Below are 15,581 nucleotides of genomic sequence, written 5' to 3' on the forward strand. Positions count from 1 at the left end.
CCCATCGTGGGGTATTCTCACTTGAAGGTGGGGGAGGGGTGTGGTGCTCATAAGGATGGATGGGTATGAAGCAGAGTCACCCCCGTGCCTGGGTGGTGGGGGCTCACACTAAACTTTGTTGATGGAGGGGGAGGTTGCCCCTCAGAATTGGGTGTGTTGCCCGAGTCTGTGAGGGGGGGTCGCATTGTTTGTGGACGAGGGGCTGTGGGGAACCCCCAACCTCACTTTGAGATCGGGCAAACTTTCAAATTGGTGCCCCGATCTCTGAGGAGGAGGTCTGGCCAGCGAGTTTAGTTCCATACTGTGGAAAAAAATTCGAAATGTGGGATCAACCAGTGAGAAATTCCCCCCCAAAAATGACTAGGAAATGGCCACGTCATGTCTGACATGGATGTGACGCGGCCAATGAATCACGCGAGAGGCATCTACCCCGGTATTTACCCGGGTCGTCACACTACGTGAGATCTAACAGGAGTTTGTGAAATGTCGCGATCTGGATCCCATCCACAATAGGTAGCTATGTCTCCGCCGATCTAATTGGGATCAAATCCCCTTGCCGAGGAAACCCCAGCTGGGCATCGCTTTGCATTGGTTTCCAGAAACGAGAACCAGGTGGAACGGCACTTGGGAAGGGCGGAGTCTCCCAGGCGACCGGAGGCTCCTGGATGGTCAGCCTCAGTGCGGGATGGCACACTGGCACTGCTGATGTTACCTATGCATCTTGGCACTGCCAGCCTAGCACTATGGCATTGCCAGCATGGCACTGCTGAGGTGCCCAGGTGGCACTTCCAGGCTGGCAGTGCCAAGGTGATATTTTGTCCCTGCCGGGTCAGGCTCGGGGGTGCTCTGCCATGGTGAGGTGGGGTGCAGGAGGACTCAAGGATGCCCAAAGGTAATTTTGGATGTTGGGGGAAGGGGGGAGGTCCGGAGATCACATTGGAGGATCATGGTGCCCGATTTCATTGCTGCACTCATGTTCAGAGCTCCTCAGTGCAGGAAATGAAAGTAAGTGGCAAAGAAAATCACAGAGTCTCGTTCAATAGCAGCGTTGTTGCAGGCACTTGTAACCCCGCTATACCCACCCGCAATGGGACATTTTCTTCCGTTAAATCACACGCTTGGTGTGCCTGACTACAGGGCTGCATCTCACTGAAAAAACTGTCTGGAATCATCCTGCCAAACCTGTGCAAAATGGCACTTAGTCATTTTTTGGGTGAATTGCGCCCAATGTCTTGAGGAGAACCAGTCCACACTTAGCAGTGTGTCATGCCATAAAGCAATGGGTTTCATATAACATCAGCCCAATTCTAAATTTGAGGGAAGAATATTTTGGAAAATTACAAAAATGATGGGTTTGACAATTTTTCTCTTCTCAGTACTTGAATTGTAGATGTGTTGTCAGTGGCTGGAATTCTCGCCAGCGAGATTCCCTTTCCCTGACGGCAGCGCACCCCCTCCCATTGGTTTGTGGCTTCAATGGGAACTCCCACTAACAACGGCAGGAACAAAGAATCCCGCTGCCGGCGAACATGTGCCATCTCCTGCCACTGAGCAACAACGTGGCTGGCAGGCCAGAGAATCCTGCCCAGTATTTTTTATTTTCCAGTTGTTCTTCCCCTCCTTTCAAACCTCATTGACCTTCATGTCAGACATGTCAAACTTGAAACTTCATTTGTGTATTTGATCAGGTTACCAGTTGTGCAAAATGACAAAGTACTTGTGTGCTATCACCTACAGGTTTAATGCTCAAGAGATCTTAATTCATGTAGTGTCACCTTGGATTACTTGTTCTTTGTGTCAGAAAATGCTGTTCAAATGTCATCTCTTTCGGATACTTTTAGTCAAGGAGGTTTAAATATAGAATATCACCTGTATTAAAACTACAAAAGATTGAAAGTTTTAGTAAAATACTCCATATTAGTATTATTTAATCACTAATTGCTTTAAATTACTTTTTTACACTCGTTATCAAAAGAACATTGGAATGTTAAAGCCTATTTTTTAAAATTATAATGTCTGTTAATATGATACTGCATTAAACTGTGACTGCCATTCCCTGTTTTTACACCACCCGTATTACGATACTTTTAAACATTTGGCTTTACTTCATAAACACTTAATGAGTTTTGAATTAATTTGTGTGTGAATGGACCTGCACATCCACAAGTTGCTGTAAACCAGCTACAAACTGTTGCCTGAATGAAATATGAGAATGCTTCCATAATTTCAAATTGTGTCGAAGAGATTCTTCAGCAGTGGATTTTTTTTTAAAAAATTTGGTCACAGATCAATTTCAGGTCACCATTAAAACACCGATGTGATGTTCATGATTATAGGAACCATTTTGTATTTTCAGGTGTCACCATGCATAACAGAACATCATATTTTCACTGACATCATCTAAAATGTGTCCTGTAAATTCAGTGAATCAAAGAACAAAATATGTAATTCTAACGTTGAATTATTTTCTACCTCCATTTATAAAAAAAATAATGTTAGGATTACTTGTAATTTTGAAACATATAACACAATTATTAACAGCAATGTGCTAAATGTCAGTTTTTTAAAAAACGTTGGATTTTAACCTGGTGTTGTAAGACTTCTTACTGTGCTCACCCCAGTCCAATGCCGGCATCTCCACATCACAGTTTTTTTAAAGCCAGATGCTTCATCCGCACAACTTTTGTTGGTTTTGTAATGATTTTCTTTCAAGATGAGGTGAACTCCCAAGAAGTGGCACGCCATTCACTCTGCTGCTAGTTCATTATGCAGTTATTGCTTCTCCCAAGAATTATTCTGCCTGTGTATTGATACTGGAAGCAGTGCTGCAGCCTTGGATCTCTGAAATTACTACATGAATCTAAAATGCTTTGTGGCAGTAATTACCTACCCCTTGTCAGATGTTGGCAACAAAACCTTTTGCTAGTAACTGAGGTGATTGTATGATTTCATTTTACATATCGGATTAATAGAAAAACATTTTCTTGTTCTATAAACTGACATCACATCCCTCATAAAGAGCTACAATTTCATGGATATTAAAATGCTTTTCATTTTAGCTATTTTAGATAGTTTCCCTCCATGTACAATTATTTGTGCCTATGTTTTTTTCTATGGTAACATCAAGGGTTTTATGCATTGAGGAATACCAGATGGCTGATTCGCACATACCTGAGTTGCTGCATACTGTCTGGTGACCAGACCCAGGCTGTGCACTTCTTACAGAACATTATGCAGAGGCCAGTAAATATTTTTTGATTTGCATAAGAAATATAAGCATTTTACCTGTTGAACACCTTTAATTTTCATTCAAATCATCCCAATAAGGAATATCCTCAAGGGCCACAGAGATGCCTCCAGTTATTAACTCTATACCACCAGCACTGAAAAATCAACCGGCATTTTAATATTTGCATTATCTACGTTATTTACTACAATACTGCAGAAATTATAGAGTGGCCATCCAGAAGGAGTTTTATACCTACTTTTTAGAATTTAAGCTCTTTTTAAAAAAGAAAACTGGTTGACTGATTAAATCTCTCATGTGAATGCTGAATTCATATATTTTTTAAAAATGCTTTCTGTGTAAAAGTGTTACTAAACATAAACAATAAGGAACAGTATCATAATCACAGACTAAATAAAATGATCCATACAGGATATATTTGTATAGTTACACATTTTTTAAAAGTTGAAATGCAGATTTTAATTGGCTTAATTACGATTTATTTTGCTCCTAGGGCTCATGCCTTGAATGGTAATGATAAAGCATAAGGTTGAATGGCGTAATTTGCAATGCTTCTTTCTGCCTGTAATCCTGCTTTAGGGCTGTTAGAACATGTAATTAGCCTGCAAACGATTGTTGAGTGAGAACCTTTGGAACTTTAGAAGAACCTATGCCGTAGGTTTTTAAAATCTTTTAAATATTCAGTAAAACTCTTTTTAGAATGTGTGTTAAAAGGTTAAGAATTTAATTAAGACAGTAATATTTGACCACTGCTCTAATACCAACTTCATAAAATGAAACGCTTTGTTGGAAATAGATATACAGTTAGTCTTACTTCAAAGATGAAGTATGGTCACCACTAATAGTTGCAGGGTGTTACAAAAAATGGGTTTTGTAATTTTACTATGATAATACTTCTGAACCATTTCAGCTTTTATAAGTTTTACATTTTTTTATTTCATGAAAGTATCTTGAGATGAAATTTTAAGTATTTCATATATATTTTCCTAGCTACAAAGAGCAATCAGTAGTCGTATCTGTTGGTTAACTTGTAACCACATAATTATTTTTAAAATTTTTGCAAAACAAAATGTCAAAAGGGTTTGAATAAAATTACATGTACATCCTCTGTTGAAGAGGACAATTTCTTTCTGTAAAATGTGAATGTAACTTACCATATCTTACACCAAAGACTAAGAAAAATATGCCATGTTAAAGTCATTTTTGTTAATACATGAAATACCAGACTCATGTTTAACTCCAGAGACTAGAACATTTTCAGCTATTACATATGTGTTTTCCATTGTTTCATTTATTTTGTTGCTGTTACACCTAGTTTGTGATATTTTAACTGATTTGTTTTTTTGCAAGAGTAATTTAAGAAATATCCTGGTAAAACATGGAATAACACTGAATTTTCCTGAAATCTGTTGGTTGAGCCTGGTTAGTTTGAAACCCAGGTTCTGTTCTTCATTACTGTAACAGCCATGTTAGCATTTGGAGAATTTGTTGTCACAGTAACGTGTAGAAAACCAGATGGTCCTAATTGTTCATCATATCGGTTCCTCTTTCAACAGAAGTTAATACCATCTTAAGTGAAGAGAGTCTTGATTATAGATAAAGTGAGACTTATAGTTTTCCCAAATCCATCAACGGTGCGTTATACTGTCTGTTAAATAATTTGTCATTAAGTTATTTCAAACTGAAGATGTAGTTCAACTATAAAAATATAACTAATTTCTTTATTGCTATCTTGGAATTCAACATAAATTCCATACAAAAGTTTTTTCATAATTTAAATTGATCAAAAATGGAATACATCTTTCTGCATAATAGAGTGAAATACAGTTCACCATGGCTTTTTAAGATCTAATTTTACAATTTTTAGCATCCATGCTATTAAAGAGTGTTATTTATTTTTGGTTTATTTCTGGTTATGATGCTTATAAAATACAGTCAGAAATAACATGTTCAGTTTATTTTTGGGAATAGTATTTTTCCTTTGTTGGAAATTAATGAATGAAAAAAACACTTGTGCTTTTGGGTTTTAAGCAACTTTTACATGTCTTTTTGAAGTTGCAATTTAAATTTCCCTGCAACTTTCAGTTCATTTTATCAATGTATGTAAATCAGGAGCTTTATATATTATTAGCTTAATTTAATCAATTGTGAATGAACAACTTTGTTGCATTCTGGTGCTGTATTTGCCTGTTTTATCATTCTTGCAACATTTTGCTGTTACAAACAAAACAATTGAAAACATGAAAATGAAATGAAAACTGCTTATTGTCACAAGTAGGCTTCAAATGAAGTTACTGTGAAAAGCCCCTAGTCGCCACATTCCGGCGCCTGTTCGGGGAGGCTGGTACGGGAATTGAACAGTGCTGCTGGCCTGCCTTGGTCTTCTTTCAAAGCCAGCGATTTAGCCCTGTGCTAAACAGCCCCTGACATTTACTTTGAGTATGAGATGGCATTGCTTCCAAAATCATAACAAAATATTTCATATGATTTTATTTCCAAAATGGTACCCTATCAGCATGTTTTCTATCTATAATCAAAATACTCATTAAACTTGTCCAGCTATAATTTCAGTCCCATCTCCCACAAATAAGTATTGCAAGATAATGCTACATTATTTTGAAAATTCTGATTATTTTTCATAGTTTTTAAACTTGCATTGCATTTTTCCATTCATTCAATCGAATATTCAAGTATTGCATAATGCAGGACCATTTGCAAAGGAAGCCATTATAAAAGAAGTCGCATTATTCTAAATGTTAAATATCTTGATATTTAAAAGTTTTATACCTTTTTGAGTCATTTTGTTGGGTTTGAAACAATGTAACGCTTTATTTAAGTTTGCAATCATTGTACAGTCCTACATTCTGTTAAACTGTCTTGTTTAAATCTTCACTATTATACTGATGAGTATATTTGTTATTTTAGGAATATAATTCACATGGGTGGTGGATAGGACAAATGAAGGGAACTATTGGCTTGGTGCCCAAGGACTACCTAATTGAGATGTACGACATTTGAGAAGGTCTGGGTAAGTACATTTTAATTGAATCTCAGTATAATAGACCATAAGTACCTTATTCCCGTATCATTTATATAAAAAACATTCTTGTCAAGGTTTCATTCTGTACTTTTAAAATAGTTTCTGGATGTGTTTATGTTTAGAAGGTATGCTTCTGTATCACTCTGTTATAAGCTGTCAAAAACATTCCCATGGAGTCATTTACCAAATGAGAAAAAAGAACACTTTGGGGCTTATTTTTGTATTTTATTGATTTTATGCACTTTTTCTCATTCTGAATAAATGAGAATATTTCACCTGTAAATATTCCTCAAAGGTAACTGAATGAAGAAATTATCTATCTGTAACACATAAATTATAACAATTAAGTGGAAATTGATCTTTTTACAACAAAGCTACTTCTTACAATATTTGAACTGGAAAATCTTATGCAATTTTGATGACCAGAATGTATAGTATATCTAGAGAAATGTATATTGCATGAAATAAATAGTCACACAAATGCTAATTACTGGATTTTTCTAGAAAATTTGAGTAACTGGCTAAATTGCACCTTAAATCTCAAGACATTTTCTTCCCATTAATAAAATATTTCCAAAGCGAAACAAAACAAAAATAACACTTGTGATATATCTATTACATTAGGAGCATGGCACGAAAATGCCATGTTCCAAAATAATTTTCAAAATTTTTAGGAGCAATCAGATGTGCAAAGAAATAAGTGGATAAGATTTGGTGTGGAAACCTACTTCAGCTCAACGTAGCAAACTGTCCACTGATACGAGATTAAGAGCAATGGATTAAAATAATTATTTGATAATAATTACCAAAGGTGGTAAAAGTTCTGAAAGAAGTGATGTTAAAATGTGACACGTTCTTTTATTGTTTCTGAATAGATTTGAATTGCCCCACAATAAACCACCACTTTGATAAAGGAGTTCACTGACATTTATAAGGATATTGTAAGAAAACACTAGATGGCAGTAGTTTTCTATATACTTCATAATTATTTGTTCTATTCCTTTCTTTTATCCTCTCCCTCCCCCTTTGCAGGCACCCATTTACCTACAGTGACGTTCCATTGTACATGAAGGGATTTTTAAAACTGGATTGAAGGCACTGCAGAGCTTGTCTGTTCTTAGCCAGGAGAGGGAGTTCTCACCCAATACTATGGCACTTCTGTTTCCCAATTTATTTTATCACAAAGATAATATCATCTTATTAACAATATAATCTATCCTCTTGCCACAGATGTGAAAATCAAGAAGCAGCTAAGTGTTTAATTAAATTATTTCCTCATTATTGTAATTATCTTTCATCATTTCACTGATGCATTATTTCTATTTTTCTGTGCTTGTGCAGCACTATGAAGTCTAGCTGCTTGAGACTTCACACTGGCTATGTGTAACATCTTTGCTGAATATTTAGCCAGTATATTTTCATTGCTACCAAGTCCTGCCATTACAACTTAATTAGTTGTAAACAAACTCAAAATGGAAAGGGATGAGGATAATATTCTTCTGTTCCCCCTCATTCCCCCCTCCCCCCCATCATGTGCCTTGAAGTAACTGTAAGCACTGTTTTCTGTCTTGTCTGTTTCACTTTATTGAATCTTGTTCTAATGTTCCAGTCTGCAAATTTTAAGGTTCAAATAAAGTTTAATTGTGTGCAAACTGTTGTTATGCTAATAATTTAAATGCCTGCTGTGTAACTAATGAAATTACTGTGTTATGATTAATTTGGAAACTGGTATGTTGATTGTAGTAATTGAACACAACAAGGTGAAGTAAATGATTATGATGCCATATGGCCTGTTAATCTCAAAATTTAAAGAGGTTGAACTTTTTCTTGCAGGGTTTATTTTTGAATTTTGTGCTTTTAAAAAAAAAACAAATACTGTTTTGACAAATTTTCAATTGGTTCAAAATATTTAGCAAAATTTGAGTTGAAAATCTCTTCAAGTTTTGCGATCGGTGTTGAGTTTAGAATGTATAAACTATTTTATATATTGCTCCTTGACTAACTTTTCTATAATAAAATACTTTTGACATGCTCCTTTTGTTCATAACTGAATTCTTTGTATGCATGAGATTTTGTTATTTAAATCCATTCTAATGTCCAATTTCAGTATGCTGTAAAACAGCCTTACAAGCAACTCAAAAGAAGACTGCACATTTTACATATTAAATTCAGGTGTCTTAAGAACCTAAGTTAGAGCCTCCCTTAAGTGTGCTAATAGTTGGGCTTTTTTGATAATTTTCTAATATTGTGTAGAAGGTGCATTTCATGTTATGTCCACCACAATGATGCAAAATGTTATGAAGAATGGAAAAGTAAAGCTATCTAAAACCAGCATCTGTATATATGATTTTACAGAAGCACTGGGCCATGGCACCTTCCATCAGCTAAGTAGCTGGCAGCAATCCTACCAGAGCCATTTTTGGGGACCCTAATGAATTAAATGTCAATCAGGTAGTTAACGCCATGTGGTTGGATTCTCAGGCCTTTAAAGCCACCTTCAAGAGCTGTCAGCCAATCCGAGGCCTGGCACATACCAGTCCCAGCAGTGCCACTGGGAGGGGTGGCCATTGCTGAGACTGCACAGGTCCAGGAGTAGCATTCATGAAGGTGGCTTGAGAAGAGAAGTGAATTAAATTGTGCCTATTATTTCTAATGCACAAATTAAGTTTACGGAGCTACTGAAAAGGTTAACAAAAAGAAGAGAAGAAAACATTGCCAGGCTTAGTTTAAATCTGGAATGTAATGGAATGCTGTACACTCGCCTGGATGAGTGCAGCTCCAACAACACTCCAGAAGCTTCACACCCTCCAGGACAAAGCAGCCACTTGATCAATACCCCATCCGCCACCTTAAATATTCACTCCCCTCATCACTGACACGCAGTGGCAGCAGTATAAATCATCTACATGATCCACTGTAGCAACTCAACAAGGCTCCTTTGACAGCACCTTCCAAAGTGGTGACCCCTACCTTCTAGAAGGACAAGGGCAGCAGATGCATAGGTACACCACCACCTGCAGGTTTCCCTCCAAGCTACATACCACCCTGACTTGAAACTATATTACCATTACTTCACTGTTGCTGAGTCAAAATCCTAGAACTCTCATCCTTAACAGCACTGCAAACGTACCTTTAACCACACGGACTGCAACCGTTTAGGAAGGCAGTTCACCACCATCTTCTCGAAGGCAATTATGGATCAGCAATAAATACTGGCCTTGCCAGCGCTGCATATATCCTATCAAGGAGTAGTAAAAAGACATCCAATAGTGTTTCTCATATATAGATGTCCGATTGGAGCATTTTCTTAGAACCGTCTTTACAAATCAGATTTTTTTTTGTGTTAAACGAGTGGACCTATAAACAATTAAACCTGGAAGAGAACGTTTAAATATTTTAATAAATAGCAATAAAATCAAAGAATTATAACAAAAATACAATTCACCACAGAAGTAAAGGTCAGGACTATTTCTATTTTTTTATTAGCTAGCTTTTACCCCATCATTTATGGGTGCCGCAATGAAGTTGAGAATCACAGTACACCTATCAGTGCAGTTTACTGTGATCACGTTTATTAACTTGGAATGGACTCTCATGTCTACAAAATTAATTCTGAGTAATTTTATTTGTGATTCTGCCTATTTCAAGTTTTACCTATGAACTTGTTTTCGATTCTAAACTTGTATTGTATCTAGAAAAAGTATTGTACCGTTTTACTTTGGAGTTCAGCCCACAGACCAGTTTCGATCATTGCAGCATAGCTCTACCAGAATAAATTGAATGCAGTCTTGCTTAGGAAAATTAACCAAAATAATTATGGTTATAAAATAGCAAAATATGAAAGGAGCTTTGCACACAATTCATGACTAAACATTTTGGAAGAAAAGTTTTTGTTAATAAATAGATGCTGCATCTAAAAATAAAATCTGCACAGTATTGATGATACCACTTATTAAAATGATATAAATTTTCTGAACGAATCATTGGCTCATTTGCCATGATTTTAACAACACTTGCCCTTAATTTATCAAACATGTTGCAAAAATTACATGAAGGTAATCTAGTACGTACCTGCAGCAAAGAATTGTGCAATGATTGATTTAAATGTGTTTCTTTGGAGAATTTGACAATTTTGGATTATCTTCACTGTTTATGAACACTTAGTCAGAAACAGATCTGCAGAATTTTATTTTTTGTGTTAAATTTTACAAACGTAATTTCATACAAAGTTGGCATTTTCATTAAATTATCTGTTGTAGAAAGCAGGAGAAGAGGATGGCGATTTTCTCTGAGTAAGCATCTTAACCGAAAAGAACCAATAACAATCGTTTCAATATATTTATTGAACTATGGACTTATCAGATTTAAACGGATGGTCTTTATTTTAACTAAGAAACCAGAAGAGGTAAATTATGGTATATAATGGATATTTTTATGGGATTTGTTTTACCTTTTTAATTTGTTTCTGTTGGCCTGTCCATTGAACAATATATTAAGAGTCAAATGAAGACTCTGAGATGTAAAAAGAAACCGCAATTGCTTGTGTATGTGAATATATCTTTCTTTAATGAATCTGGCAATCGTATCTAAAGGGCAGTACAATACCGGTAAATGTTCCAAGGAAAATTCGAATGACAATTTCAGAAATGCTGACATGTAGTTCTTTCCATAACCATTAATACAAACCATGTTGCAACAGACCTGCAAATTCTACAAGTCTGTCTATTAGAATTCTGCTAAACAAAGAGTGAGATGGTTGTAAGAGGTAAGGTGGTGAGTCAAATGTTCATTTGTAGTCTGCAGAGCACAAAGTAATATGGTGGATCCCTGTGGTTGTGGCTTGTGGTGCTGATCATCTGCTGATTCTTCAGGGGTTTCTTTAACAGCAGTACATGAGGTGAGGAGGATAAGCTTGAGAAGGAAAGGGTGTATTTGCAACTGAAGAGCTGTATTAACAGCAGATTTCAAGGAAATGCCAACCTTTGCTGCTGCAATGAAATTATCAGTGCAAAATAGTGTTGGGAGTGGGAACTAGGACTATGCCAGACAGATGGCACACCCTGCTGTGTCTTTGATTGAAAAAGAAGGGTAACATTTGCAGGGATGTCAGAAGAATGGTGATCAGCTAAACAAATTGGTCTCAGAAGTGCACCATTGCAGGAACTAACTCTGCTGCAGGGTACATCAAGAGCTGTATTTCAAAATAGACCATGTCTGCATTTTTTTAATTTGAGGAATATTCCTCAGCATAAATATAGGATTGGTTTAGGGAAGAGTAAGTGCTTGAGATTTGTTAGGATAGCATGACATCCAGTGTAATTTATTATTCTGACACAATTTTTTAAATAATAATCTCTAAAGCAGAGAGGAATTATTCAGAAATGGTCCAGAAATTTATTGCACTTTAGTGATCCAGGTCTCAGATGCTTGCATTAGGTGGAATTCATATGCGCTTGCAGAAAAAAATGGTAGCTGTATACCAAGTAATCACAGAGGTGCAATTGAATAAAGGAAGATATTAACAGCAGAACTCTCATCGTAGCTACATTCTGCTCACAGTATAAACATGGTGCAGTTAGAATGGTTTTCGCTCGTCTCAGCTGGCAGGCTGATTCCGCTCCAGTAAAGACAAGATACAGAAATGTCCTTTGGGTGACATTCAAAACTCGATATAAATCCTGTGCTTTATGAGACTGCAGTGCAATAAATTACTTAGCCTAATTGTAGATGTAATGAATTACCATAATTAGTCATGGGCTACATTAAATTAATCAGCATGGTACATTATTTTGCTAAATTACATCCTTGCCTTCAGAAGCCACCAGTGCAGCAATCAGTGCTTCTTCCAAGAGGGAATGATGCCATAATGAGAAGCCTTTCTGCTCCTACAACTGTGACAGGATATGAATTTTGATCGGAGGCAGGAAGGTTTTTAGACACTGGAGCCTCAACTTCTGCCTGGAGTGTCTCTGATAGTTAATGATACTTCAGTCCTCCTGCAGGGGAGCAGTGGGCTGTGTCTGAGAAGGATGGAGAAGATTCTCCTTACGTGGAAAGAATTCAAACTTAGCTCGGGCTTTAAGGCAATTGATGCTAATGTGATCAGGGAAAATGCAAGGTTGGGTATTACAAATAGGAGTGCTCAGTGGGAATGAGAGATAGCTGTAGCTACTGAGCACATCTGTAAAAAATATGCATGGGGATGCAAAAAAAAAAACACTTCTAATGTGGTAATTTGTGTTTTTTTCCTGGTGGGAACCCATTTAATTAGTGCTATGAGGTATTGGATTTCCGCTTATCGTGCACATTGTTTTCCAGCTGTACAGATGATTGCCAAGTTTATAATGGCTTGACCCTGCTCTGTAAAACAGCAGTAAATTGCAGCATATACATTGAGTGGAAGCAAAGGGCTCATTCTGTTGGGTTCTTTGCTGTCACATCTACCTGGGCTGGGGATTAATGGTCTGATATTAAACATCTGTCCCTTGTCTTTTGGGGAAGTAAATAGAGTTAGTATGGCATGCTATCAGCTAAAAGGTCTGGAATGCAAAAGTCTCTCCCTCCATTTTCATGAAGTGGCACCTCGATACATTACCTTTTAATGCCAAACCCCATAGCTCAAAGAATCTTAAAAAAAGGCTACATGTAAGGGCTAAGAGGCAAAGAAAGGATTTCTTCAAGACATTTGTTTTATTAAAAGACATTATGGTATTCAGAAAAAAAATGTGTATGTTTACCTTAATAGCAAGAATAGTCAGTTGTCTAAATTTTGTTTTGTCATAGATGCAATCATTATATAATTTACAGATTTATAAAATCTGCAAGAAAAGGAGGCTGAAAATGTTCCAATTTCTTTGAAAACTGTGTTATATCAGATACAGTGAAATAGGATAAGTGAAATACTTGCCATATGTCTTAACCATTTCTTAAGTATTTTTCCAACAACGTGATAAAGTGTTAATTACTGTGAAACTAACTCCCTGGCATTGAAAATTAACTATTACAAGTCCCATTCCTTCTAGTTTAAATTGTCAGAGATTTTAGAAGTAAAGAATTAAATATGTTTTGCTATTCCTTTCTATCCCTCAGGGAAATTTTTCTTTCTCCATTTCTGTGTGTGATTTAGAATTGAATTCACCTGCTATAGTTTATATTTTCTCCTCTATCCTTGTGCTGAATAATCCTTCAATTGGATTGGTTAAAGAGATATGCTATTTGTCCTGTTCACTAAGATCTCAGATCTCAAGTTTCCTTTGTTGCTGTTATCAGCTCACACTTTAAGCAACCTGTGGTGTAAAATATCATTGCAATTAAATGGTCAAGGATAGGTTTAACTAACAGTGGGTGTCATTCATTGTTCCCCTACAACAAATTATGTCCCAATGTGTTTACAGCTTTGTGGATACTCACTACTGGTGTGTAGTATCACTCTTTTGATGATAGCGTTAAGCTGATTTTTAATATTAAAATATATTTAAATGAATGGTTTTCAAGTTCACACCCTCGCTTGGGGTGAATCTGATTAAATCTGCTGGGAGGGCTTGGGAACATTGTGAACTGTTTTGTGCCCGGCGCAAATCCCGTTTCAGGCTTCTCCCTGAAATTTCCTGACATAGCAGAATTTACGCCTAATAATACATAGAGAATAAAATAGAGGTTGAAAGATATTTTTCATTCTAAGTATTATTGAAATTCCAAATGCTTTAGCACATGTGGCTATTGAAGCCAAGTCAATCACAATGATTAGGAGGTAATTAACCGAAACATGAATAAAAATATTAAAGCATGTGAGTAAAGAGCATGGAAAGGGGATTGAAGTTATACAGTTCTGATATGAAACCAGTAGCAGTAGAGCTATGATGAGCCCCGCAAGGCTGCGTACTTAGCCCCCTACTCTACTCCCTGTACACACACGACTGCGTGGCAAAACTTGGTTTCAACTCCATCTACAAGTTTGCTGACGATACGACCATAGTGGGCCGGATCTCGAATAACGATGAGTCCGAATACAGGAGGGAGATAGAGAACCTAGTGGAGTGGTGTAGTGACAACAATCTCTCCCTCAATGCCAGCAAAACTAAAGAGCTGGTAATTGACTTCAGGAAGCAAAGTACTGTACACACCCCTGTCAGCATCAATATGGCCGAGGTGGAGATGGTTAGCAGTTTCAAATTCCTAGGGGTGCACATCTCCAAAAATCTGTCCTGGTCCACCCACGTCGACACTACCACCAAGAAAGCACAACAGCGCCTATACTTCCTCAGGAAACTAAGGAAATTCGGCATGTCCACATTGACCCTTACCAACTTTTACAGATGCACCATAGAAAGCATCCTATCGGGCTGCATCACAGCCTGGTATGGCAACTGCTCGGACCAGGACGGCAAGAAACTTCAGAGAGTTGTGAACACCGCCCAGTCCATCACACGAACTTGCCTCCCATCCATTGATTCCATCTACACCTCCCGCTGCCTGGGGAAAGCGGGCAGCATAATCAAAGATCCCTCCCAACATCTTCCATCGGGCAGGAGGTACAGAAGTCCGAGAACACACACGAACAGACTCAAAAACAGCTTCTTCCCCACTGTCACCAGACTCCTAAATGACCCTCTTATGGACTGACCTCATTAACACTACACCCCTGTATGCTTCATCCGATGCCAGTGCTTATGTATACCTTGTATACATTGTATACCTTGTGTTGCCCTATTATGTATTTTCTTTTATTCCCTTTTTTTCTTATGTACTTAATGATCTGTTGAGCTGCTCGCAGAAAAATACTTTTCACTACCTCGGTACACGTGACAATAAACAAATCCAATCCAATCCATAAGGTAGCCTATTACTCTTCCGCCTTAATTTTCCAATCTGCATTATTTTAACACTGGCAATAATTAAAATATCAAGACCTATAAAAGTCCAAAAGCCACAAATATTAAAAAAGAGCTGGTGGATCAGACTTTATACATCTAATTACACTAACTATATCTTATTTTTAAAATAATTATAGATATTGGGCGAAATTCTCCGTTATCGGCAGAAAGTCCGCCGATCGGCGCAAAAAACGGCGCAAATCCGACTTGCGTCACGTCGGAAAAATGGGTCGATAGTCTCCGGATCGAAATGGGCTAGCAGCGACGTAACGAGATCCACGCTTGCGCAGTGGTTCGCGCCGTGCAGCGTCATATGCGCTGCACAGCGTGACGGCTCATAAGGCCGCGCTGCTCCCCCCCACCTGACCGGAACACCCGACCGCAACACCAGACTGGATGGCTGGCCGTCGCTCAGCCCCGA

General features: G+C 37.4%; 2 protein-coding genes across 11 annotated transcripts in view; both read left to right on the plus strand.

Moving 5' to 3' along the window:
• The window catches only part of LOC140425295 (src kinase-associated phosphoprotein 2-like), a 173,081-nt gene extending 164,762 nt beyond the window's left edge, over positions 1–8,319 (plus strand). For all 4 annotated transcript variants that reach the window (XM_072509429.1, XM_072509430.1, XM_072509427.1 and 1 more), the window contains exons 4-5: positions 6,173–6,275; positions 7,320–8,319. In XM_072509429.1, the coding sequence (XP_072365530.1) occupies positions 6,173–6,265 (93 nt within the window). In that variant the 3' untranslated portion in view covers positions 6,266–6,275; positions 7,320–8,319. The remainder of the gene's footprint in view (positions 1–6,172; positions 6,276–7,319) is intronic.
• Positions 1–15,581, plus strand: part of skap2 (src kinase associated phosphoprotein 2) — a 1,200,731-nt gene that overhangs the window by 220,272 nt on the left and 964,878 nt on the right. The gene's annotated exons all lie outside the window — the stretch shown is intronic.

Source organism: Scyliorhinus torazame, chromosome 6 (genome assembly GCF_047496885.1).
Source record: "Scyliorhinus torazame isolate Kashiwa2021f chromosome 6, sScyTor2.1, whole genome shotgun sequence".
NCBI lineage: Eukaryota > Metazoa > Chordata > Chondrichthyes > Carcharhiniformes > Scyliorhinidae > Scyliorhinus > Scyliorhinus torazame.